Source organism: Periplaneta americana, chromosome 2, assembly GCF_040183065.1.
Source record: "Periplaneta americana isolate PAMFEO1 chromosome 2, P.americana_PAMFEO1_priV1, whole genome shotgun sequence".
In the NCBI taxonomy this organism is placed as follows: Eukaryota; Metazoa; Arthropoda; class Insecta; order Blattodea; family Blattidae; genus Periplaneta; species Periplaneta americana.
The window spans coordinates 12,349,258-12,375,727 of NC_091118.1; the positions used below are offsets into that span (position 1 = coordinate 12,349,258).

At 35.1% G+C, this 26,470-nt stretch overlaps 1 protein-coding gene across 2 annotated transcripts in view; it reads left to right on the forward strand.

Annotated features, from left to right (window-relative positions):
• Positions 1-26,470, forward strand: part of LOC138713363 (uncharacterized) — a 48,258-nt gene that overhangs the window by 1,845 nt on the left and 19,943 nt on the right. For both annotated transcript variants that reach the window (XM_069845400.1, XM_069845411.1), the window contains exons 2-6: positions 1,848-2,094; positions 7,120-7,286; positions 13,816-14,052; positions 16,915-17,195; positions 24,679-25,009. In XM_069845400.1, the coding sequence (XP_069701501.1) occupies positions 1,896-2,094; positions 7,120-7,286; positions 13,816-14,052; positions 16,915-17,195; positions 24,679-25,009 (1,215 nt within the window). In that variant the 5' untranslated portion in view covers positions 1,848-1,895. The remainder of the gene's footprint in view (positions 1-1,847; positions 2,095-7,119; positions 7,287-13,815; positions 14,053-16,914; positions 17,196-24,678; positions 25,010-26,470) is intronic.

A 26,470-nucleotide genomic window follows, 5' to 3' on the forward strand; every position in this document is an offset into this window, starting at 1 on the left:
TTTGTTATCATCCGTTGCATACCGCAACAATCCACAACACAAATCAAATGCTCCGTGTCCATGTTGACCGTCCAAGTTAATGTCAACAAATACGTAAGTAATCGTCTTAACCCTCTCGCCATATCCCGACAGTAAGAAAAAACTCACCTCAGTACGTGTTTCCAAACAGTTCACATTCCTGCCACTACCGGCGTTACCGCACGTATCGGTACGTACTTCCAGGGTCCGTGGGTATCCACGGACTCTGCGTACTTCAGAATGAACGCCGTACTTGCTAGGCAACTTCTCTCGCATTTAGGTAATACGCCTCTGCGGAAGTGTAGGAAGATTGAATTCTCTAGGCTCATCGGCTAGCCACATGACGACATACAGCGAGCCATGACACACTTTGAACTGAACACCCAGTAGTTACAGTCGATAGCATTAAGGTAAGAAGTCAAAAATACGTTCCTTTCTTCAAGAGCCAATTTAACTGTGTTAAGTTGGGCCTAAAAAATTGTCTGGCAGCGAGAAGCTGTGGAGGCTACTGGGTTGTTACATCAGCTACAAAAATTTGACACCTTATTTTATTTGGTATTAGTTGATTCTGTACCATTAAAGTAGTCCCCACCCGGAGATGCGACTGGGGGACTATTTTACCTCCGGATAATTTTACCTTAATGGTACTCATTTCAAATTGGAGAAAATGGCAAGTTGTAGCCGATTTAAGTGAACACCATATTTTAACGTTTTGGTGGCTACTTCATTCACACACAACCCCCAGAATGTCTGGAGGACCACACCTGCTGTTGGTCAACGGGTCCATTGGACCTAGCTGGGAGATCTTGTTGATCACCAGCTTTCCCTCCTTAAGCCACTGGAGGACGATTTTAGTGCCATAGCAGGTCAGCACTAGGAACAGAAAATCAGAAAGAGGAGGAAGGAAAGGGAAATGAACCCCTAGGCCTCGAATGCTCTAATGCCGTCGGGGTCGAAGAAAGTAAGAGTTCAGTCAGAGGACTGGATAGGAAAGGGTAAAGAGGGAGTTAGGTATTGAATAGAGGAAAATTATACCAAATTCAGTCAATAACTCATCAAGCTGACCAGTGCTAATTGATGAGTAGCCCCTCCCTTTAGTTCAGCTCGTAAAATTATGCTTACTAATAGCTGCACCACGGGAAGGTAGGGATGGGAAAAGTGGTCAAATGTCTTTGTCAAACGCCTGGCATTAGAAAACAACAACATTTTATTTGGTATGTTTAGACGATATTCTTGCTCTTGCAAATTCATTGTCGGAAGCACCTCTGTCTCCAAAAATGGATATTAGTAAATGTTCGTCCTTCATTAAGGCAAGCTCTGAAACGAAGAAAAATTCGACAATCATGTCAAGCACAAGGTTTTGTATATATCAATTCTATCCATTGAGAGGGAGAAAAGTTGGGATTTGTTGAAGGACCCATCATTAGCGATCGACAGATTCGTTGCTAGGAAATCTCGACAGCTCCAGTTCACCTTATGAAGCATTTGTATAGATATGCCTTGCATGATTATCATAATTTTGCATGTTATTAAATAAGGCTTCCGAGAATGAGTTTCAAGAGAGGTGACGGCAGCGGCATTGTCAGGAGATGGGTCACGTACTTTCTAAACCCTGCATATCTGGTCCACCCAAAATAATTAGTCTGGCTACGCCACTGTTTGGTTAGTTTAGGCTTTTGTTTTGACTTGCATGTACGATCAACTGGATCTTTACAAAAAATATAAATTCAACGATTTCCACTTCCCAAGATCATCGGAACTACCTCAGCGCTAGTTTCACCGAGAATTTTTCAGGAAGTACATAGGCCTACCATTACTGTTTTTCACAGGTGTGAGTTAAAGCAGCTTCAGACAAGGGTAGCGGTAAAGCAGCTGACATGGGTGATGATGATAACAGTAAGCCGACATGGAGAGAGGTGGTTGTGGAGGAACAGCAGCTCTACTATGAGATATTCGGAGACAGAGACTGGGATGTCTACAAGGAAAACGAGCTGGAGTTCCTGGAGAGAAACGTGGGGCATGCCTTGTATGGCCCACCAGAGGAGCTGCCGGATGAAAATAAGAATGGGGGAACAGGTAACCAATTTCTGACTGTATACAGTGATACCTACTAAATTACTGAATGGATTTCGCTCATATTCATTATCTACGAGTCAATTTATCAGGGAATGATGTACATGAAATATAATAATTTTATTACTAGTCTGTCTGTGCACAGCGATTTCTACTAAACTACTGGACGGATTTTGTTCATATTCAGTGTCTACGAGTCAATTTATAAGGGAATGATGTACATGAAATATAATAATTTTAGTAGGCATACTAGTGTGTCTGTGTACAGCGATTTCTACTAAACTATTGGAAGGATTTCGCTCATATTCAGTATCTACGAGTCAATTTATCAGGGAATGATGTACATGAAATATAATAATTTTAGTACTAGTCTGTCTGTGTACAGCGATTTCTACTAAACTATTGGAAGGATTTCGCTCGTATTCAGTATCTACGAGTCAATTTATCAGGGAATGATGTACATGAAATATAATTTATCAGGGAATGATGTACATGAAATATAATAATTTTAGTACTAGTCTGTCTGTGTACAGCGATTTCTACTAAACTATTGGACGGATTTTGTTCATATTCAGTATCTACGAGTCAATTTATAAGGGAATGATGTACATGAAGTATAATAATTTTAGTACTAGTCTGTCTGTGTACAGCGATTTCTACTAAACTATTGGAAGGATTTCACTCATATTCAGTATCTACGAGTCCATTTATCAGGGAATGATGTACATGAAATATAATAATTTTAGTACTAGTCTGTCTGTGTACATCGATTTCTACTAAACTATTGGACGGATTTTGTTCATATTCAGTATCTACGAGTCAGTTTATCAGCGAATGATGTACATGAAATATAATAATTTTAGTACTAGTCTGTCTGTGTACAGCGATTTCTACTAAACTATTGGACGGATTTTGTTCATATTCAGTATCTACGAGTCAATTTATAAGGGAATGATGTACATGAAGTATAATAATTTTAGTACTAGTCTGTCTGTGTACAGCGATTTCTACTAAACTATTGGAAGGATTTCGCTCATATTCAGTATCTACGAGTCAATTTATGAGGGAATGATGTACATGAAATATAATAATTTTAGTACTAGTCTGTCTGTGTACAGCGATTTCTACTAAACTATTGGACGGATTTTGTTCATATTCAGTATCTACGAGTCAATTTATCAGGGAATGATGTACATGAAATGTAATAATTTTAGTACTAGTCTATCTGTGTACAGCGATTTCTACTAAACTATTGGACGGATTTTGTTCATATTCAGTATCTACGAGTCAATTTATCAGGGGATGATGTACATGAAATATAATAATTTTAGTACTAGTCTGTCTGTGTACAGCGATTTCTACTAAACTATTGGACGGATTTTGTTCATATTCAGTATCTACGAGTCAATTTACCAGGGAATGATGTACATGAAATATAATAATTTTAGTACTAGTCTGTGTGTACAGCGATTTCTACTAAATTATTGGATGGATTTTGTTCATGTTCAGTATCTACGAGTCAATTTATCAGGGAATGATGTACATGAAATATAATAATTTTAGTACTAGTCTGTCTGTGTACAGCGATTTCTACTAAACTATTGGACGGATTTTGTTCATATTCAGTATCTACGAGTCAATTTATCAGGGAATGATGTACATGAAATATAATAATTTTAGTAGGCATACTAGTCTGTCTGTGTACAGCGATTTCTACTAAACTATTGGAAGGATTTCGCTCATATTCAGTATCTACGAGTCAATTTATCAGGGAATGATGTACATGAAATATAATAATTTTAGTACTAGTCTGTCTGTGTACAGCGATTTCTACTAAACTATTGGAAGGATTTCGCTCATATTCAGTATCTACGAGTCAATTTATCAGGGAATGATGTACATGAAATATAATTTATCAGGGAATGATGTACATGAAATATAATAATTTTAGTACTAGCCTGTCTGTGTACAGCGATTTTTACTAAACTATTGGAAGGATTTCGTTCATATTCAGTATCTACGAGTCAATTTATCAGGGAATGATGTACATGAAATATAATAATTTTAGTACTAGTCTGTCTGTGTACATCGATTTCTACTAAACTATTGGACGGATTTTGTTCATATTCAGTATCTACGAGTCAATTTATCAGGGAATGATGTACATGAAATATAATAATTTTAGTACTAGTCTGTCTGTGTACATCGATTTCTACTAAACTATTGGACGGATTTTGTTCATATTCAGTATCTACGAGTCAGTTTATCAGCGAATGATGTACATGAAATATAATAATTTTAGTACTAGTCTGTCTGTGTACAGCGATTTCTACTAAACTATTGGACGGATTTTGTTCATATTCAGTATCTACGAGTCAATTTATAAGGGAATGATGTACATGAAGTATAATAATTTTAGTACTAGTCTGTCTGTGTACAGCGATTTCTACTAAACTATTGGAAGGATTTTGTTCATATTCAGTATCTACGAGTCAATTTATCAGGGAATGATGTACATGAAATATAATAATTTTAGTACTAGTCTGTCTGTGTACAGCGATTTCTACTAAACTGTTGGACGGATTTTGTTCATATTCAGTATCTACGAGTCAATTTATCAGGGAATGATGTACATGAAATGTAATAATTTTAGTACTAGTCTGTCTGTGTACAGCGATTTCTACTAAACTATTGGACGGATTTTGTTCATATTCAGTATCTACGAGTCAATTTATCAGGGGATGATGTACATGAAATATAATAATTTTAGTACTAGTCTGTCTGTGTACAGCGATTTCTACTAAACTATTGGACGGATTTTGTTCATATTCAGTATCTACGAGTCAATTTATCAGCGAATGATGTACATGAAATATAATAATTTTAGTACTAGTCTGTCTGTGTACAGCGATTTCTACTAAACTATTGGACGGATTTTGTTCATGTTCAGTATCTACGAGTCAATTTATCAGGGAATGATGTACATGAAATATAATAATTTTAGTACTAGTCCGTGTGTACAGCGATTTCTACTAAATTATTGGATGGATTTTGTTCATATTCAGTATCTACGAGTCAATTTATCAGGGAATGATGTACATGAAATATAATCATTTTAGTACTAGTCTGTGTGTACAGCGATTTCTACTAAACTATCGGACGGATTTTGTTCATATTCAGTATCTACAAGTCAATTTATCAGGGAATGATGTACATGAAATATAATAATTTTAGTACTAGTCTGTGTATACAGCGATTTCTACTAAACTATTGGACGGATTTTGTTCATATTCAGTATCTACAAGTCAATTTATCAGGGAATGATGTACATGAAATATAATAATTTTAGTACTGGTCTGTCTGTGTACAGCGATTTCTACCAAACTATTGGACGGATTTTGTTCATATTCAGTATCTACGAGTCAATTTATCAGCGAATGATGTACATGAAATATAATAATTTTAGTACTAGTCTGTCTGTGTACAGCGATTTCTACTAAACTATTGGACGGATTTTGTTCATATTCAGTATCTACGAGTCAATTTACCAGGGAATGATGTACATGAAATATAATAATTTTAGTACTAGTCTGTGTGTACAGCGATTTCTACTAAATTATTGGATGGATTTTGTTCATGTTCAGTATCTACGAGTCAATTTATCAGGGAATGATGTACATGAAATATAATAATTTTAGTACTAGTCTGTCTGTGTACAGCGATTTCTACTAAACTATTGGACGGATTTTGTTCATATTCAGTATCTACGAGTCAATTTATCAGGGAATGATGTACATGAAATATAATAATTTTAGTACTAGTCCGTGTGTACAGCGATTTCTACTAAATTATTGGATGGATTTTGTTCATATTCAGTATCTACGAGTCAATTTATCAGGGAATGATGTACATGAAATATAATCATTTTAGTACTAGTCCGTGTGTACAGCGATTTCTACTAAACTATCGGACGGATTTTGTTCATATTCAGTATCTACAAGTCAATTTATCAGGGAATGATGTACATGAAATATAATAATTTTAGTACTAGTCTGTGTATACAGCGATTTCTACTAAACTATTGGACGGATTTTGTTCATATTCAGTATCTACGAGTCAATTTATCATTGAATGATGTACATGAAATATAATAATTTTAGTATTAGTCTGTGTATACAGCGATTTCTACTAAACTATTGGACGGATTTTGTTCATATTCAGTATCTACAAGTCAATTTATCAGGGAATGATGTATATGAAATATAATAATTTTAGTACTAGTCTGTCTGTGTACAGCGATTTCTACTAAACTATTGGACGGATTTTGTTCATATTCAGTATCTACAAGTCAATTTATCAGGGAATGATGTATATGAAATATAATAATTTTAGTACTAGTCTGTCTGTGTACAGCGATTTCTACTAAACTATTGGACGGATTTTGTTCATATTCAGTATCTACAAGTCAATTTATCAGGGAATGATGTACATGAAATATAATAATTTTAGTACTAGTCTGTCTGTGTACAGCGATTTCTACTAAACTATTGGACGGATTTTGTTCATATTCAGTATCTACGAGTCAATTTATCAGGGAATGATGTACATGAAATATAATAATTTTAGTACTGGTCTGTCTGTGTACAGCGATTTCTACTAAACTATTGGACGGATTTTGTTCATATTCAGTATCTACGAGTCAATTTATCAGAGAATGATGTATATGAAATATTATAACTTTAGTACTGTTCTATGTACATCAGTTTCTATTAAATTTTATTACTTCATACTGAAGTATGATGTATATGACAGCATATAATGGTTCTTATTAGTAAAAGAATTATTAGTAAATGTACTAGATTAGTTAACAGTTTATCTGTGATGCAAATATGTTAACATTCGAATGGGGTTATACACTTAACACACAGGGAGACTTGATGATGTCCGAAGGGCAAAAGTGCTTGTCTTTTAAGGTTCAATAAAATTATCCCTATATGTTCACAGAGTTTGACTGTCATTTGTTTCTAGGTTACTCCTCAGAGAAGTTGAAACTTATACGAAATGTGTGCGCCACCATCAAGGAACACAGCTGTCACCCCGAGTGTGGCAAGTCAGACGTCTGGGTGGCCATGATCTTCGTCTCCCTCAATATGGAGGAACGGTCACTGCCAATTCCTATCTTCAGAATTCCAAAGGCAAGGATTTCCATTCCTCCTTCATCTAGAAAATAAAGTGAAGCCTTCATTGTCATAGTTAATTTGATCCACAAAACAGCGAGGGTTGTCGAAATGACAAAAATACCCCATGTCATAGAAAGAATTTGTTTCGAAAATGTGTATTTCAAACTGTAGTACATAGGGAATTGACATTGCCATAAGAAATTCATCTGTAAAAAATTGAAAGTGGAATTTCATGTAGCTGGCCTTGTAGGAAATAAGACTATCTACTGTTTATTACCAATTAAAATTCTGTTTGATGCACTGCCTGCTGGATTGCATCCTATAGCTGCGTAAACTGCCTGCTCAATCAAAGTTACTTTGCCGCTAGGTGGCAGGCAGTACCCACCGCTATTAACATTATCAGTATATTCAAAGTCACTGCCTGCCACCTTGTGGCTACTCGCGCATTACCATTGATTGGGCAGGCAGTGTAAACAGCCATTGGGTGTGATCCAGCAGGCAGTGGTTTGATGGCATTAATCTTGAAGCAATGGATTATTATACTACAGAAGAAAAGATTTCATTCATTGAAGTGTATGGAAACATTTCTTTGAGAAAGATGAGATAGGCTACCTATTTGGTGGACTCTTTTCGGTTTTTTTTTTTTTTTTTTTTTTTTTTTTTTTTTTTTTTTTTTTTTGGACCAGCGAATAGGGATTATAAAGAATGGACACTGAGCGAATTTTCCTGTGTTTTGTTTCTCTGTGCGCCAGCGGCTAGTTCACTTTCAAGCGCTAGAGGTTAGTGTAATCGAGCATACGCTGAGATAATAATTGAGAACAGAGTTGAGACACAGGATCCAAACATCGCCTACCTTATTGCACAATGCAGTAACGCTTTGCTTCAAATAAATTCAAGTTAACAGTTTTTCCTCATTTCTCAGTGACAAACTAGTAGTAATAATAATTTTTTATATTTCAGATATAATAAATTATATTATAAAATAATATAATACAGTACATTATAAAATTATATATCAAATTCGTTTAATATTTGTATATAATATAATATAGGTATATGGTTTTATTTCCCATAAGAGTTTTGTTTTTCCATTTTCAGCACTATCAAATCATTACATATTTTAATTGTTGTTGGGGTCAACGTCTCAACTCTCATTATAAAGGAACTCTAGGGTCTAGACATTACAGTGAATGACGGATTTATTATTTTATGGATCCAATTTATTTTATTTGAGTACATAATGTACCTAGATGTATAAATTGTATGTGTTATATTTCCGCTGTGTCGACTGCTAGCTGGTGTGATGTCAGCGCCAACTCTAGGGAGAAAGCAGAATCTCACGCTTTAGCTGGCTTGAAGGTCATTGAAATCAGTAATGCTACATCAAAGGTACCGACGCGAAGTGTCCAGATTTAGTTACCTATACTCTGATCTGACCTTCCAAGGCTTGCCTATAGACACAGAATAACACACAATTTACAATAATGGTTGTACATGAATGGCCACAATACCATCACACTTGTGTAAACTTAATAATATGGCTAAAATTGTTTATTTGTGTCTTTGTGCAAATAGTAACCTAATGACAAAAGAAAATGTTTAAATGAAATACATAATTGAAATTATAATAGTAACACCATGATATAATTATTTTGAATCACTTAACCTAAAACTGATAATATGTTGTCAAAGGATCATGTATGATATGTTGGCAATAATCAGTAAATAGTCTTCTTTTCTACTACTAGGTTCAAAAAGTTCCCGGAATTTTACTACCATTTTTCGTATTAATATATAACAAGGGATATTATACATTTGTTTTGTTGGTAACATTCATGATGTCATTTCCTTAAAGTTTGTTGATAATGGCAATTATTGGTTTTGAGTTGTAGGCAATTGTTTATCATAGTGTTTCGTTTGTTCGTCGCATTTTGTAATTATGTCCACAGAGCAAAGTACAAACATCAAGTTCTGTGTTTTGCTGGGGACATGATCAGTATGGCTGATGAAGATGGTGATTTCTTAAACAAAATGAAACTGGTGCTACTTGTACGACCCAGTCCCTAAACGACAGTCATCTGAGTGGAAATCGAAAACATCTCCTCGGAAGCAAAAATTTCCTAGGCACACTTCCAAAGGCAAAGTTATTTTAAATGTTATGTTTTATTTAACGACGCTCGCAAATGCAGAGGTTATATCAGCATCGCCGGATGTGCCGGAATTTTGTCCCGCAGGAGTTCTTTTTCATGCCAGTAAATCTACTAACATGAGCCTGTCGCATTTAAGCTCACTTAAAGCAAAGTTATGTTGGAAGTTTTCTTCGACTCTCAGGGTCTCATGCACCATGAGTTCATTCCAGAAGGTCGTACTGTAACGAAAGAATTGTACGTAGAAACCCTCCGTCGCCTCTGGGACGCAGTGAGAAGGAAACGTCCAGAAAAGTGGGTAGAAAACAACTGGTTCCTTATGCATGACAATGCACCTGCTCATCGCGCAATTATTGTAAAGAATTTTCTTGCCAGGCACAACATAACTGCTTTGGATCACCCACCATACTCTCCTGATCTCTAACCACCTGATTACTTTCTGTTTCCCCGTCTGAAAAGTCATCTGAAAGGACGGAGATTCAATGCTGAAGAGGTTATCGCAAACGCGACGAGAGCACTAAGACGGGTTTCACAAAATGGCTTCCAGGCCTGCTTCCAGGAACTCTACACGCGTTGGCAAAAGTGTGTTGTTGCGGAAGGCAACTATTTTGAAGGAAATGCTGTAGAATAGTGTTTAAGGTACGTTGTTTCTATGATGCTAGCAAATTCCTTTTGAACTTTTTGAACCTAGTATGTATAAGGCCTATTTATTTATTACATATGGCCAGCTATATGAAATTCCACTTTCAATTTTTTATACATGGATTTATACCACAGTTTAAGATCACACAATCATGAGTGAAAAATAGGCTTTGTGTCTCACTAGTCTCTTCCTTGATTCTTTTTCCAGAGGTCCGCAGAAGATGCTTCTTTTTCTATTAAATGCTTCCTTGGCCATTGCTATCCTCCTTTTGACTTCCTGGCAGCAGCTCATGTTACTGCTTATAGTACACCCCAAGTATTTGAAGCTGTCCACTTATTCTACTGCGTCATTTATAATTCTCAAGTTTACCTTCTTTATTTTTCTTCCTATGACCATGCTCTTCGTCTTATTTGCATCTATCTTCATCCCAAACTGCTCACAGCTGTCATTTAGCTACAGTAGCATATTGTAATGAAATTTATTGAAAATAATGATTGTAGGTCAAATTAAATGATTATATTATTTTGTGTATAACACACATGTTAGTACTAGTTATTTTAGCCTCTCCTTCCCATGTTCTGTAAACTCCCTTTTAAGGGAAACCCCTATTTAAGTTAAGGAAAAAAAGTAATCCCTCAGAGATTCGTTAAAAAGATGTTCTATTGTATTGATGTCAATAGCATATCTCTTTTGTAGAAAACCACATTGTACATCATCCAAAATATCTTATATATATATATATATATATATATATATATATATATATATATATATGGCTTACTAGAGATATATTTTCATGCCTCTCCACATTGAGCTGTGCACGACATCTCAATCGACGAAGTTGCTCTCCGTCGCCAGTGACATCTTTTCACTCGGTTTTGTCGGAAGTTCCATAACTGAGAGCAGCGAGGAATTGTGGGTAGACAACATAGGGAGGAAAAGAGTTTTCTTGGACAGGCAGATGATCATACATTGACACTCGGAAATTCGATCCTGCCTGGTGTAGGCGCGAGGCTTAGGACCTTTTTCCCGTGTAGTATAGACAAGAGATGCGAAAGTTTGCTGCCGCTGAGATAGAAGTTTCGAGATCGCGGTAGATACGTGCTAGGAATGATTTATAAATTCTGGAAGGATCCGGATTAGAGATAAATTTATTTATTTATGTATTTATTTTATTGCTAGTAAGTTTAAAATGAATACAAGTTAATAAATACAATGTAAGATAAACTACCCCACTCCTGAATGAGTAAGACTCGTGCTCAGGAGGGGATTCCAATACAGACAAAAATACGTTTAAAATTGAGAGTGAATACAGATTAAATAGTGTTTAATATCTTTAAACCCAAGCTATAAATCCCATACAAATTTTTTTATTAATTTGGAGAGGATTCATGGTTAAAATAATATTAGAATAAAATTTGTTTAATAATCTGGGACCTTGACTGATGCTATGATAAGCTGCATTGGTTTTAAATTTTGGTTCACACAAACTCAGAGAATTCATATTTTTAGTTCTGTATTTATGTACATATATCTTTCAAAGTTATTAAAATTTCTATGAAAATATTTTAATAAAATAAAATAATACATTTGTTTAATATTGAAAACTTTGAAGTGTTTAAACAACAATTCAGTTGGGTAATCTTTCTGCTTTTTTAAACAAATTTTTAATACTTTTTCTGTAGTAAAATTAACGGAAAAAGGTTGCATTTATAACTTCCACCCCAACCTATGATATCATACATAAATATAGATTGAAATAATGCTAAATAAATTATATGTAAACAGTTAATTGACAAAATATTATTGGTTATTTTGAGATTCGCCTGGTGGTAAAGTATTGACTTTGTATACAGTAAATTCTTGAAACATTCCTCCTCTCGTCAGTCTACTCTATATTTCAAGTTACGTAATATTGTACAGATGTGTGTTTGTATGTCCTTTTAATGAGTCGAGGTAACTTTAAATATTGTATTGGTCACGGGTTAATGTTGTTGTTTTCTAATGCCAGGCATTTGACAATAAAATCATTTGACCTCTTGCACTCCAATATTTTTCAAAGATATTGTCATGGTTAGCCACTGAAGCACAGATTTTGAGGTGTTCCGAATCCATTTCTTGGTTTGAGTTGCACAATGGGCAGTTATGGGACTGATATATTCCAATTCTATGCAGATGCTTGGCCAAACAATCATGGCCTGTTGCCAATCTAAATGCAGCTACAGACGATTTTCGTGGTAAATCGGGAATTAACTGTGGATTATGATGCAGAGAGTTCCATTTTTTCCCTTGAGATTGTGTTATCAAATTTTTTTTTGTTGAAGTCTAAGTGTGTAGATTTAATAAATCTTTTCACAGAGGAATACGTAGATTTAGTAACAGGTCTGTAAGTAGCAGTGCTGCCATTCTTTGCTAAAGCATCCGCATTCTCGTTTCCCAGGATTCCACAATGGGATGGTATCCATTGGAATACAATTCTTTTATTGAGTGATATTAATTGAGAGAGCATTTTAGTTATTTCTGCTGTTTGAGATGAAGGTGTGTGTCTAGAGACTATTGATAGAATAGCTGCTTTGGAGTCTGACAATATAACTGCATTTTTAAATTTATTGATGTGGCATAGAAGATTCCTGAGACTCACTTATTGCAATGATTTCACCATCAAAACTTGTTGTTCCATACCCAAGAGATCTATAAAGTGAGAAGAGACAGCACGTAACACCGGCACCTTGTTCCCTGGAGATCAAGGATCCGTCAGTGTATAAATGTAGCCAGTTTTGTGGAGGGTACCTAATATTAATTGTTTCATTATTTCAGTGTTTACTTCTGATTTCAGTATTTCTTCTGTCAAATTTAGATTATACTCTATATTTAATAGTGTTAAAGGGTTTGGTTTAATTTGTAAGTTTTCTTTTAAATTCGGGACGTTGAGTTTCTGTTTTAATTCTTGAACAATGGATACGAAACTTTTTTGAGTTTTCAATCTACAGAGAAGACTGTATGAATGCCAATTGTTTCCTGGTAATCTGATAAGTTTTTCATATTGAATCAGTGCTTTTTCTTCTATTGTCATTTTGATACTGTTAATATTAGTGAGGAATCTCATAGAATCTATTGGAGTAGTTTTGATTCCACCAGTAATGAGTCTGAGAGCTTGGTTTTGAACACGCTCTATTTCGTTTATGAAAGGTGAAGTAATTAAAATTTCTCCGCAGTATGTCAGCACTGGCTGTATAAACATTTTGTATGTAGTGTTCAAAGTATTTCTAGAGCAACCCCATTTCTTTCCTGCTAGTCTTTTCAGAAGGGAGAACCTTTTACGAGCTTTTTCAGAAATATATTTCAAATGGTTGTTCCATGTTAACTTACTGTCGAAAATAACTCCAAGATATTTGGATTCATAAGTGCTAGGAAGGTGTTGGGTTAATGTAATTGAGAGTATACCCCTAACTATCAGCTTTCCTATTGTCATTCTTAATTATTTTTATATCTTTCATATTGTTACATTTTTTATCATTATTATTTGTTCTTATTTCAGTTAATTATATAGTATGTATTTGTATTCAGTATTCAGCTTGCTTATTTGTTTGCTTCCACTGCACTATTTTGGTAAAATCCAAGTCACCTCTTACATCTGACTTAGTAGTCATAACCAATATGCTGTGAAGCATTTCATAAGGTTTTGAGAATTAGATTTGAATAGGTACGTGGAACATTTCAACATATGATGTTAAATCTCATGATTTGTTCTCAGGTAACTAAAGAAAGTTCTTGCAACCAATTTGTTGACTCCAACTGCCGAGTGTATAAAGACTGGAATGACTTTCTCAAGTCCAACATGCTGCCTAGATGCACCTACTGCTACCCACAGAACGGGGTTTATGATGGGGACGAGAACGATAAGGTGCTTTTAGAGTTTGGGGACACTCCAGCCTGCAAGTTTTCCAGCAGACTATGTTCTGTGTTGGATACTACCAGTACAGTTGTTATGGTGAGTGAGTGTTTAATATTTATACTCAGGCTCTTGGGTGCCTGCCGGGGAGTCAAGAGGGTCAATTCAACCCCCTCCCTCTCCAAGAATTTTTTTTTTTTTTTTTTTTTTTTGCAAATACGATATATGTCCTCGCTATGAAACGTAATAAGTAGAGAATATTTACAATTTACATTGTAGAGAAAAAGAAATATTAACTAGTGCAACAAAATATAACCTCCAGATACGGAGGGTAGCTGCGAATATATTGAATAAGCAGTCCCGGACAGCCGATAAGAGATTGTCTTCCAGCTTGGGGGTTGGACGAAGGGCTAACAACCCATCACTATAAAAAAACAGCTTGTTACGAAACCCCAACATTAAGCTTAATCACTCCGGGCTAAAGCAAGGAGATGCACTATAACCTTTACTTTTTAATTTTGCTCTAGAACAGTGGTAGTCAATCTTTTGTACGCGTCCACCTGGGGGTACGTGAGGTTGTCTCAAGGGGTAGGTACACATCTCACTGACTACATATGTAAAAATGCTGACATATTTATTTTACAGATTTTACTTGTTGATAATTACTGCAGTTTATATATTTTCTTTTACAATATCAACTCTCGTTTTTTCTTGCTTCAATAACATTTTACATAATTCATTACTATTGTTATTGTATCAATAATTACTATGTATAATAATAATAATAATAATAATAATAATAAATTTAATGTACAATTTAAATACAGTTTGGGGGTATGAAGATAAAAGTATTTTGGAGGTATGCTAGCAAAAGAGATTGGTGCCATTAGGGAAGTTTAGGATAACAGAGAGGGTTTGGAATTGAACAGGTTACATCAGCTGCTTGTTTATGCGGATAATGTGAATATGTTAGGAGAAAATCCAGAAACTCTTAGGGAAAACACGGGAATTTTACTTGAAGCAAGTAAAGAGATAGGTTTGGAAGTAAATCCCGAAAAGACAAAGTATATGATTATGTTTCGTGATCAAAACATAGTACGAAATGTAAATATAAAAATTTAAAATTTATCCTTTGAAGAGGTGAAAAATTAAAATATCTTGGAGCAACAGTAACAAATATAAATGGCACTCGGGGGAAAATTAAACGCTGAATAAATATGGGAAATGCCTGTTATTATTCGGTTGAGAAGCTTTTGTCATTCAGTCTGCTTTCAAAAAACCTGAAAGTTAGAATTTATAAAACAGTTATATTACCGGTTGTTCCGTATGATTGTGAAACTTGGACTCTCACTTTGAGAGAGGAACAGAGGTTAAGGGTGTTTGAGAATAAGGTTCTTAGAAAAATATTTAGAGCTAAGTGGGACGAAGTTAAAGGAGAATGGAGAAAGTTACACAACGCAGAACTGCACGCATTTTATTCTTCGCCTGACATAATTAGGAACATTAAATCCAGACGTTTGAGATGGCCAGGCCATGTAGCACATATGGGGAAATCCAGAAATGCATATAGAGAGTTAGTTGGGAGGCTGAAGGGAAAAATACTTTTGCGGGCTGAGACATAGATGGGAGGATTATCTATACTAATAATAAAGCTGTAGCCGAACATTTTCTGGTAATTTTCGATTTTCCAAAAATAATTGGTCCTAACATATGTAATTAACCACCCTGAAACCGAAAATCGCTTTTTTGAAATTTTTGTTTGTATGTCTGTCTGTCTGTCTGTATGTTTGTTACCTTTTCACGCGAAAATGGCTGAACGGATTTCGATGAAAATTGGAATATAAATTAAGTTCGTTGTAACTTAGATTTTAGGCTATATGGCATTCAAAATACATTATTTAAAAGGGGGGTTATAAGGGGGCCTGAATTAAATAAATCGAAATATCTCGCTTATTATTGATTTTTTTGAAAAATGTTACATAACAAAAGTTTCTTTAAAAATAATGTCCGATAAGTTTTATTCCTTGAAAAATTTTGATAGGACTGATATTTAATGAGATAAATGAGTTTTAAAATTAAAATAACTGCCATCTAAGACCATGTAATGAATTAAAAAAACAAATGACTTCGTCTATAAGGGGCCTTGGACAGCAACAATCGAAAGCTATGAGAGATAACCTACAGAGAATGTTTCTGTGTTTGTATGAAGTAATATCGGAAGCTAAATTAACCGATTTGTATAATTAATTATTATTTCACCATTGGAAAGTGTAATTTCTCTAGATGGACATAATGCTATAATGTTATTACAGTAACTTCTGATATACGAGTAATATAATATAACGTAATATGTAATATTATATAATATAATTTAAGTTATTTGAAGGGTTCCGAACCATAGTGGGCCAAGCGCCATTTACTGAATACGTAGAAAACAAGGGTTAAAATTAAGTTATTACCATAATTCAATGGAAACCTATAACAAGTAAAATAAAATATACACATTAAATCTAAAGATGTCAATCTTCATTAAACTATGGTTGCATGTAATAAAAATGAAGAAACATGTTAAAGGAATTGTCATTGCACGAAATGAGTGTCTCTGGACCAAAATGATCGCATTTTAATTATTTGGATGCAATTTAAATTAAGTAACATATTAAACGAGTTATCCTTCTATCAAACACGAATGTTCCCTGGATCAAATGTCCTATTTTAATTATGTAATTACTTTATATTTATTTGTAACGGGTGCAGCGGAGCGCACGGGTATGGCTAGTATTAAAATAGATTTGAGGGAGGTGGGATATGATTGTAGAGACTGGATTACCTTTCTCAGGATAGGAACTGATGGCAGGCTTATGTGAGGGCGGCAATGAATCTCCGGGTAAGTAAGTAAGTAAACATTGTGGAAGAAGCCTCTGGTCAGATAGCATCATTGGTATCCATCTGTCGTTACAGGTGGGCGGCATGGCAGTGAGCGCTGCTGCCATATTCACGACGGTGGCCGCACCCCTCGCAGCAGCCACTGCCGTGGGATCTGTTGCTACGGGTGTGTACGGCACAGGGCGGAGTGCGGCTGCCCTGGCGGACAGAGGCGCACACCAGCAGAGTGTGGGACTGGGGGACGCCGAGGCCCGCAGTTGCTGGCTGTCCGTGCTGGGCAACTCTCTGGGCATCGCCTCTGGTCAAGCGGTGCGTGCTGTCACCAAGATGGCCCGGAATGGAGAAGTGGTCTGCAGGTTAGAAGAACGCTTTTATGACTACATGCATCAACATTTCACACTCCATTGCATGCTGTTGTAAAAGATTTTTTTAATACATCTTGGTTATACATTTCTGACACTTAAAATTTGGTAAATTTGTTATACACAGTGTCTACAAATTATCTTTACTACTCTTCATCATCACCCTCACCCATTCTCTGCACCAGTGGTATTCAATCTATGGTAGTCTCAAGGGTTCGCATCCCATTGACAACATATGTAAAAATGTTGTTGTTGTTTTCTAATGCCAGGCGTTTGACAATAAAATCATTTGACCTCTTGCACTCCAATATTTTTCAAAGATATTATCATGGTCAGCCACTGAAGCACAGATTTTGAGGTGTTCCGAATCCATTTCTTGGTTTGAGTTGCACAATGGGCAGTTAGGGGACTGATATATTCCAATTCTATGCAGGTGTTTGGCCAAACAATCATGGCCTGTTGCCAATCTAAATGCAGCTACAGACGATTTTCGTGGTAAATCGGGAATTAACTGTGGATTTTGATGCAGAGAGTTCCATTTTTTCGCTTGAGATTGTGTTATCAAATTTTGTTTGTTGAAGTCTAAGTATGTAGATTTAATAAATCTTTTCACAGAGTAATACGTATATTTAGTAACAGGTCTGTAAGTAGCAATGCTGCCCTTCTTTGCTAAAGCATCCGCATTCTCGTTTCCCAGGATTTCACAATGGGATGGTATCCATTGGAATACAATTCTTTTATTGAGTGATATTAATTGAGAGAGCATTTTAGTTATTTCTGCTGTTTGAGATGAAGATGTGTGCTTAGAGACTATTGATAGAATAGCTACTTTGGAGTCTGACAATATAACTGCATTCCTAAATTTATTGATGTGGCATAGAAGATTCCTGAGACTCACTTATTGCAGTGATTTCACCATCAAAACTTGTTGTTCCATACCCAAGAGATCTATAAAGTGAGAAGAGACAGCACGTAACACCTGCACCGGCACCTTGTCTCTAAAGACAATTGTTTCAGTATTTCATTGTTTACTTCTGATTTCAGTATTTCTTCTGTTAAATTTAGATTATATTCTATATTTAATAGAGTTAAAGGGTTTGGTTTAATTTGTAAGTTTTCTTTTAAATTCGGGATATTGATTTTCTGTTTTAATTCTTGAACCATGGATATGAAACTTTTTTGAGTTTTCAATCTACAGAGAGGACTGTATGAATGCCAATTGTTTCCTGGTAATCTGATAAGTTTTTATTATTGAATCAGTGCTTTTTCTGCTACTGTCATTTTGATGCTGTTAATATTAGTGAGGAATCTCATAGAATCTATTGGAGTCTGTATAGTATGTAGTAGGTATTTATTTACACTGCAAGTGGGCAAGCACCTGGTGGCAGTGGTATGCACAATATAAACAATACACAGTACAATTACATAGACAATACAATACTATTACACACAATAATTACAATTAATAATAATAATAATACATAAAGTAACCTAATTAATAAGTGAACCTAATTTTACATTACAATCTGCATATGTATAGGCCCTACATAAGTTTCACATTGATACTGATAATAATCTTTCACTTTACTCTCATCTCACCGACTGTACTGGCACTATGACACATTTCACTGAAACTTTAGAACACGTTTCACTGACACTATACAACACATTTCACTGAAACTATAGAACACATTTCTTTGACACTATAAAGTATCACTGATCGGGACTATTGACTGCACTTTAAAACTATAACTTCACTTACTCACAACGCTTCACTGATAAAATAGTTGAAATAAGACAAATAATTACACCCTTATTCATACTTATAAACAGAACTACATTTAAACTAAACATTTCTAGTCTAAGACCCTCTTACAAGCTATTTTTAAATAATTTAAAATTCAAACCAAGGGAGTAACTCGTCAGGCTAAATAAATACGTCACCTTAATTTTAATTTGCACTTTATACACAACTTTTTAAGTTGTTATTTAATCTCCTTAAGGAAGGACAGCCCTCAAAGACCGCTGCAGGTAGGTCATTCCAATCATTTATAGTTCTATTTAAAAATGAGAATTTACCTACATCCGTTTTCTGTTTCCTACATTTGATTTTAAAATATTGATCGTTCCTACCATAGTACGTTGGCTTCTCTAACCGAGCTGTTATGTCTACCCATGCTTTCTCACTTAGATTGCTCTATACAGTGGTTATTCTAGTTTTTCTACGTCTGTTTTCCAATAGTAGTAATAATAATAATAATAATAATAATAATAATAATAATAATTTATTTTGCATACAATATGTATCAATCATAGTATTTAGTTTCTTCTTATATAATTGCAATGCAATGGTGATACTGAGGTAAAAAAAATATATTTTGGTGAGTACACTAGCAAAAAAGATTGAATACCACTACACTTACACATACACTCACCCTAGTACACAACATAACTCTCCACAGATGCACACCGAAGTGGTGTGCAACTTGAAATTGCATCACAGTCCTGCCAGCTATCTGCAATATGAGGAACCCTAATCACGCAAGTGAAGTGGATAGACACATTGGATACACACATACACTTCAACGCTAAATAACAAAATAACGGAGTGAGGCATCTCAGTTCCGTTTTCTTTTTCCCATTTTAAAAGAGAATCTCTCATAGCTTTGTTTACTTCCTCGTAGGATATCAAGAAGGAAATCGATTTTCTGTAATGTCCGCTATAGTATCTCTTCATTAAGGGAGGAGATGGGTGAAATTTCTAACTTCTATAGTTTTTGAGCTAATTGGTTCATTTTTGGCACACATATTCCACAAATGACATAATACATATATGCTATAAACTTCCATGTATGTCACCCAGATATTTTCTGAGTTATATCCTTTTTCTAACAAAAAAAAAATGTTGTTGTTGTTTTCTAATGCCAGGCGTTTAACAATAAAGTCATTTGACCTTTTGCATTCCAATATTTTTCAAAGATATTATCATGACCACCCACTGAAGCACAGATTTTGAGGTGTTCCGAAACCATTTCTTGGTTTGAGTTGCACAATGGGCAGTTAGGGGACTGATATATTCCAATTCTATGCAGGTGTTTGGCCACAGTCATGGCCTGTTGCCAATCTAAATGCAGCTACAGACGATTTTCGTGGTAAATCGGGAATTAACTGTGGATTTTGATGCAGAGAGTTCCATTTTTTCCCTTGAGATTGTGTTATCAAATTTTGTTTGTTGAAGTCTAAGTATGTAGATTTAATAAATCTCTTCACAGAGTAATACGTAGATTTAGTAACAGGTCTGTAAGTAGCAATGCTGCCCTTCTTTGCTAAAGCATCCACATTCTCGTTTCCCAGGATTCCACAACGGGATGGTATCCATTGGAATACAATTTTTTTTATTGAGTGATATTAATTGAGAGAGCATTTTAGTTATTTCTGCCGTTTGAGATGAAGGTGTGTGTTTAGAGACTATTGATGGAATAGCTGCTTTGGAGTCTGACAATATAACTGCATTTTTAAATTTATTGATGTGGCATAGAAGATTCCTGAGACTTTCACTTATTGCAATGATTTCTCCATCAAAACTTGTTGTTCCATACCCAAGAGATCTATAAAGTGAGAAGAGACAGCACGTAACACCTGCACCGGCACCTTGTTCTCTGGAGATCAAGGATCCGTTGGTGTATAAATGAAGCCAGTTTTGTGGAGGGTACCTAATATTAATTGTCTCTAAAGACAATTGTTTTAGTATTTCAGTATTTACTTCTGATTTCAGTATTTCTTCTGTTAAATTTAGATTATATTCTATATTTAATAGTGTTAAAGGGTTTGGTTTAATTTGTAAGTTTTCTTTTAAATTCGGGATATTGATTTTCTGTTTTAATTATTGAACAATGGATATGAAACTTTCTTGAGTTTTCAGTCTACAGAGAGGACTGTATGAATGCCAATTGTTTCCTGGTAACCTGATAAGTAATAAAATTGGAACATATTTTCAAAATCTATCTCCTACAAATTTTAAGTATATCATATAGAAAAAAAATACAGTATCTTTGATGTACCTAGAAAAGCACTAAGCATCCATATTTTAGAAATATATAAAAAAAAAATGAATGCTGCTAATAATGATCTTCACCTGTCAAACATAATTGTTACAAAATCGCAAACACTGCAGAATTATTTAAATAGTGTTAAAGGAGATGAAATTGTTTCTTTTGAAGAAAATGGAAGCAAGAAAAGATATTCTATAGCACATATTTATCAAAATATAACTTAATATTACTAAAGTCCCGTCGCTCTAATTTCCCGCAGCCAATCACGTTGCAGATCGGCTACATTTAAACGTGAGCGTCTTGTGATTTGCTGATGAAGACGTTATTCATTTCTTAAGGCTCGATAAATACTTAATATAATCGTCCGCCATTTTGGCTCTTTCGTTGGCGTTTGCAGAAAGTACACAAAGACGTTATTTGCCGCTCAATTATTTGCTGAATTGCAGTGCATTTGATTTATTATCATAGGGGCTACGATATGATAATGTTTAACAGTGTGGCAAATAGATTCCTCATCTGGTAGCTCGGCAACGAAAGAACAAAAATGGCGAACGATGCTACCTACCTAGACTTTATAGAGCCTTCACTTCCTAAGACGTAAGAAAAGAGGAGGAGTCACGCTGGGAATAACAGCGTCGCGACTATAAATAAATTTATTTAAATAACACTAATACATGTATGTATTAGTCTCCTTTCATTGGTAGAGAATACTTGACAATTCACTAGTAAGTTACAAGTACTAGTACTTTCGTGGAACAGAATCATGAAACTTCACTGGAAATTTCTAAGTATGGAGTGGTAAAGTACTATTGTAGGAAAGTCTTTTGTGGAACAGAAACTCTAGTATTTGTACTACTTACTAGAAAACTTACTTGTAATGTACTGCACCATACCTTTGTGGAATAGACCCCTGGAATACATATTCTGCTACTGCCAATTTGTCTATGTGACCCAACCATCACTTTCTTCTGTGTTCTGTGATACGGGTTTTCATACTAAGCTTCATCATGCTGATGTATACCAATTCGTAAGACAAAGGTATTCTATAAACTCCTGCAGTTGATAGTCCATCATGTGTGTCCTTGGCCGAAGAAGACAGTTAAAAGAAAATTAATGACTAGGGACCAGATTTTTATGCAATTACATGTTATATTTCTTTCAACCTAACCGTATATAAATAACAAATCTTTGCGAATTTTGTAATTACCATTAATATATTAAAATTTGATACTACATATTTTTACATATTTACCCCACATTACATATTATGGCTTGGTATTACATAAATCTACATATTTAGTGGTTTTATCCATTTTACTTCTCTAAAAGGAAAAAAAAAAAAAGAAAACTTCTGTTGGGGAAGTTTACAATTTGAAATACACAGATTTAAAAAGCCTTTTTACCTACCCAAGAAAGGATATATTTCGGGACGAAACATAACGTCCTTAGTTCCAGCAAGTAATAGAGACACTTACTCCATACCGCCCACAAAAGGCAACCTTTCTCATACAACTACCTTGTATTGTAAAAATCACTCAAAAAGTAGCGTTGCCTTCATGAGGTGGAATGGGACGAGGACGACATGATTTGTCTCGAACTATAATTGTTCTGCACACATCTTAAGAAGCCGTTCCCATGCAATTTGCAACCTTACCCACCCTCTTCCTAATCCTTCCAGGGAAAACCCGTGTCAAGTCTGACATGAGCCGTAATAAAGTAGTCGACTCTTGAAAAGAAGCTGGAGTAAAGGAACAAACTGGCAAGATGTTGAAATATTAAAATAAATAGCTTTTCAGGTTATTGCTTGACCTCTTTACTTTAAATTTAGTAGACTTAAATGGAAATGGGATTTTCCGAGCAATTAGAAAGTATGGTTCTCGGCTGGAATAATCCTAGCCTTCTGAATGAGACAGGAATGTCACTTTTCAAACAACAGTTTGTAAATGCCTATAGTTTGAGGTTTTAGTAGGTACAGTACTTTGTTTCTTACAGAAAGTAGCTAAAATGCATGTGTCCCACATCTCCTCTTATTTTCTCCTAATCCAGTAAAGCGAAACAGTGCTTGCAGTACTGTTGTGTCATTCATTTCACTCAGTTCTCTAGTTTTAGTACTTACAGTATAAAGTGCAAGTGAATTTATCTACTGATTTTAACTAAGTAGGCCTCTGTATCTTCACCCCTAACGACAAAAATGAAATCATGGATTGCGATGAACAGTAGCGATGTTAATTTTTATGAATTCATGCCTTAAATCAGTGGCCAGTAAAATGTTTATTTCATTGCACTTAACAGCAGTTGCAGAAGATTAAAAATGTATAAAGCATGTCAGTATATATTTAAATCAACAAGCTGGAGCGTCATTGTAATTACTAATTGAAGGGTACATGGGAATAACCATCAAGGTCCATTTTAGAAAGTTTCGAGAAAAACGAATTTTAAAGCTTAAGCACTTAATACTTTTAATGAATTTAAATACTATTATAGTCACAATCATGCCATGGTATGAAAGAAAAATTTCACAACCTCGAGCGGGATTCGAACCTGCGACTTCCTGTACTCCGGTCAGGCGCTCTACCACTGAGCTATCGAGTTCGTCTCACGCCAAAGGCTTGGAATTATCCTTTCATACTCATTAATATGTCACATCAACGGACGTATATACGTCACCAAACATCGTAAGATGAAGATTACATTTGTAAAGTTTCTTCCCACCCATAAGCAGTGCTGACTAGATTAGACGCTATGGACAGTACTCTATAACAGAGTCGCCAGTATGAAAGGATAATTCCAAGCCTTTGGCGTGAGACGAACTCGATAGCTCAGTGGTAGAGCGCCTGACCAGAGTACAGGAAGTCGCAGGTTCGAATCCCGCTCGAGGTTGTGAAATTTTTCTTTCATACCATGGCATGATTGTGACTATAATAGTATTTAAATTCATTAATATGTCACATCAACGGACGTGTATACGTCACCAAACATCGTAAGATGAAGATTACTTAATACTTTGTTATGTGTGTATTTAATATAAATTGACGTAGTGGAATGTCAAGAACGATGATTTCTTATTACTAGCTAGACCACATGATAGTACTTCCTTTCCACTATAAGATAGCATTATTAACTCAATTTCGATTTTTCATGGACCTTGATCGTTTTTCCCGTGTACCCTTCAATTACTAATTATTATGTAATTAGGCCTACATATTGCTTACCGCTGCTTTATGCGCAGGCTTACCTATCCTATACCTGCCAGATATTGATATTAAATATTTTCATGATTTTACATATTTTGGTACATATTCAGCTAATTTTTCTTACATAAATATGTACATATTACACGCTTTGATATTACATAAAAATCCGGTCCCTATTAATGATATTTCGTGAGCTTCGCCCCCTATTGATGACAGACATGTTTGCTGTAGGGCTGGACGTATAGCAGTAACGGCCCTCAACTTCGGTTCTTTGACGGTGAATGGCCTTGGGCTGGTGAACGGCTTTCTGGTGCTGCGTGAGAAATCCCAGACAGGCAAGTTGACCCGCCTGGAGGTGTTCCAGTTCGCATCATCGCTGCTGTTCTTCACGATGAGCGCTGTGAATGTGAAGACAGCAGATGCCCTCATCACAGAGGCACAGAATGGCGTCATAGGAGACTTCGAGGCCAGTCTAAGGAGTAACAGGCACCGACGTGTCTTCCGTAGGGTGGCGAAACAGACTCAGGGCGAGGCAGGCAACTCCATGGAGGGCAATGCCAAGGTATTCCTCACCCTAACACGCTTATTGAGTCACATCCATAAATTACATTCAGTTTTTGTTTTGTAGGGATTTGCCTCAACTTCTTTTACAAATCTTTGTCTTCTAGTTAGTAGCTCTTCCTTTTATTGTCAGATATGATTGCTATAGGTTAACAACTGCCAAAACTCCGTTGTAGGAGGTTACTAAACTTAACTGCTGGAGGCGTAGTCAGAGTTTCCTCCATTAATCTGAACCACTATCGCTGCTGATTGACAAGTCATCTGATGCATCACTGCTATAATAATAATAATAATAATAATAATAATAATAATAATAATAATAATAATAATAATTTACTTATTTATTTTATTTATTTAGAATATTATTGTGCGAAACAGCAGCACAAGGCCAATTACAGTTTAGCACAAGATACAAACAAAACAACAAATGATGATGAGAATGAATGATAGAAATGGCAGTGAGATGAAATACAATCAATATAATAGTCTACATTAATCAATTGACCAAATGCAACAAAATAAATAGCACAAATAATAATTATTAAAATTAGTTCAGTGAGATAATTAAAAATAATGGCAATTGAATACAGTGAATTACAAATGTATTAATGAAATCAAATAAATGAAGACTGGAATAATATAAGTAATATTGTAAAGATATGAATTGGCAAGAATAGTATAATACATATATTGACAATAATAATAATAATAATAATAATAATAATAATAATAATAATAATAATTTGTTTATTCTGGCGAAGTTAAGGCCATCAGGCCTTCTCTTCCACTTGGCCAGAAACAAAAGAAGCTGATACAATTTTATTAATATTTAAAGAACACTAATAAAAAATTTATACAGTCATAACAAGCACAAGTTGAGTAAATTAATGCAAATAATTACAAAATAATATAAGACTCGGATTTTACATTCAATGAATATGCTAGCGGTAAGTGAACCAATATTACAAATTACTCGTACAAGAATAACAAATTCAAAGTAAATTATAACTGTATAACACTGAGGAAAATTACATATATATATATATATATATATATATATATATACACACACAAAGGAGAATTAAACATGAATGCTGGTCACGTATTTAAACAGTTTACTTTTGAATTGCAATATCGTTCGACAGTTCCTGAGGGAGCTGGGTAGGGAGTTCCAGAAACGAATTGCTGATACTGTGAAAGAGGAAGAATAGTGAGCTGTTTTATGGCAAGGCATAGATAGTAAAGGGTCATTTTTAGAACGAGTACCCAGGCTGTGATAAGAGGACAAGAAATTAAAATGCACCGAGAGATAGTTAGGCGAAGAAGTATTGATGATGCGATATAGGAAAATTAGTGAATGGATATATCTTCGGTCCTGTAATCTTACCCATTGGAGCGTTTCAAGGGAAGGTGTAATGTGGTCGTATTTGCGGATGTTGCAAATGAAACGTATGCAGGCATT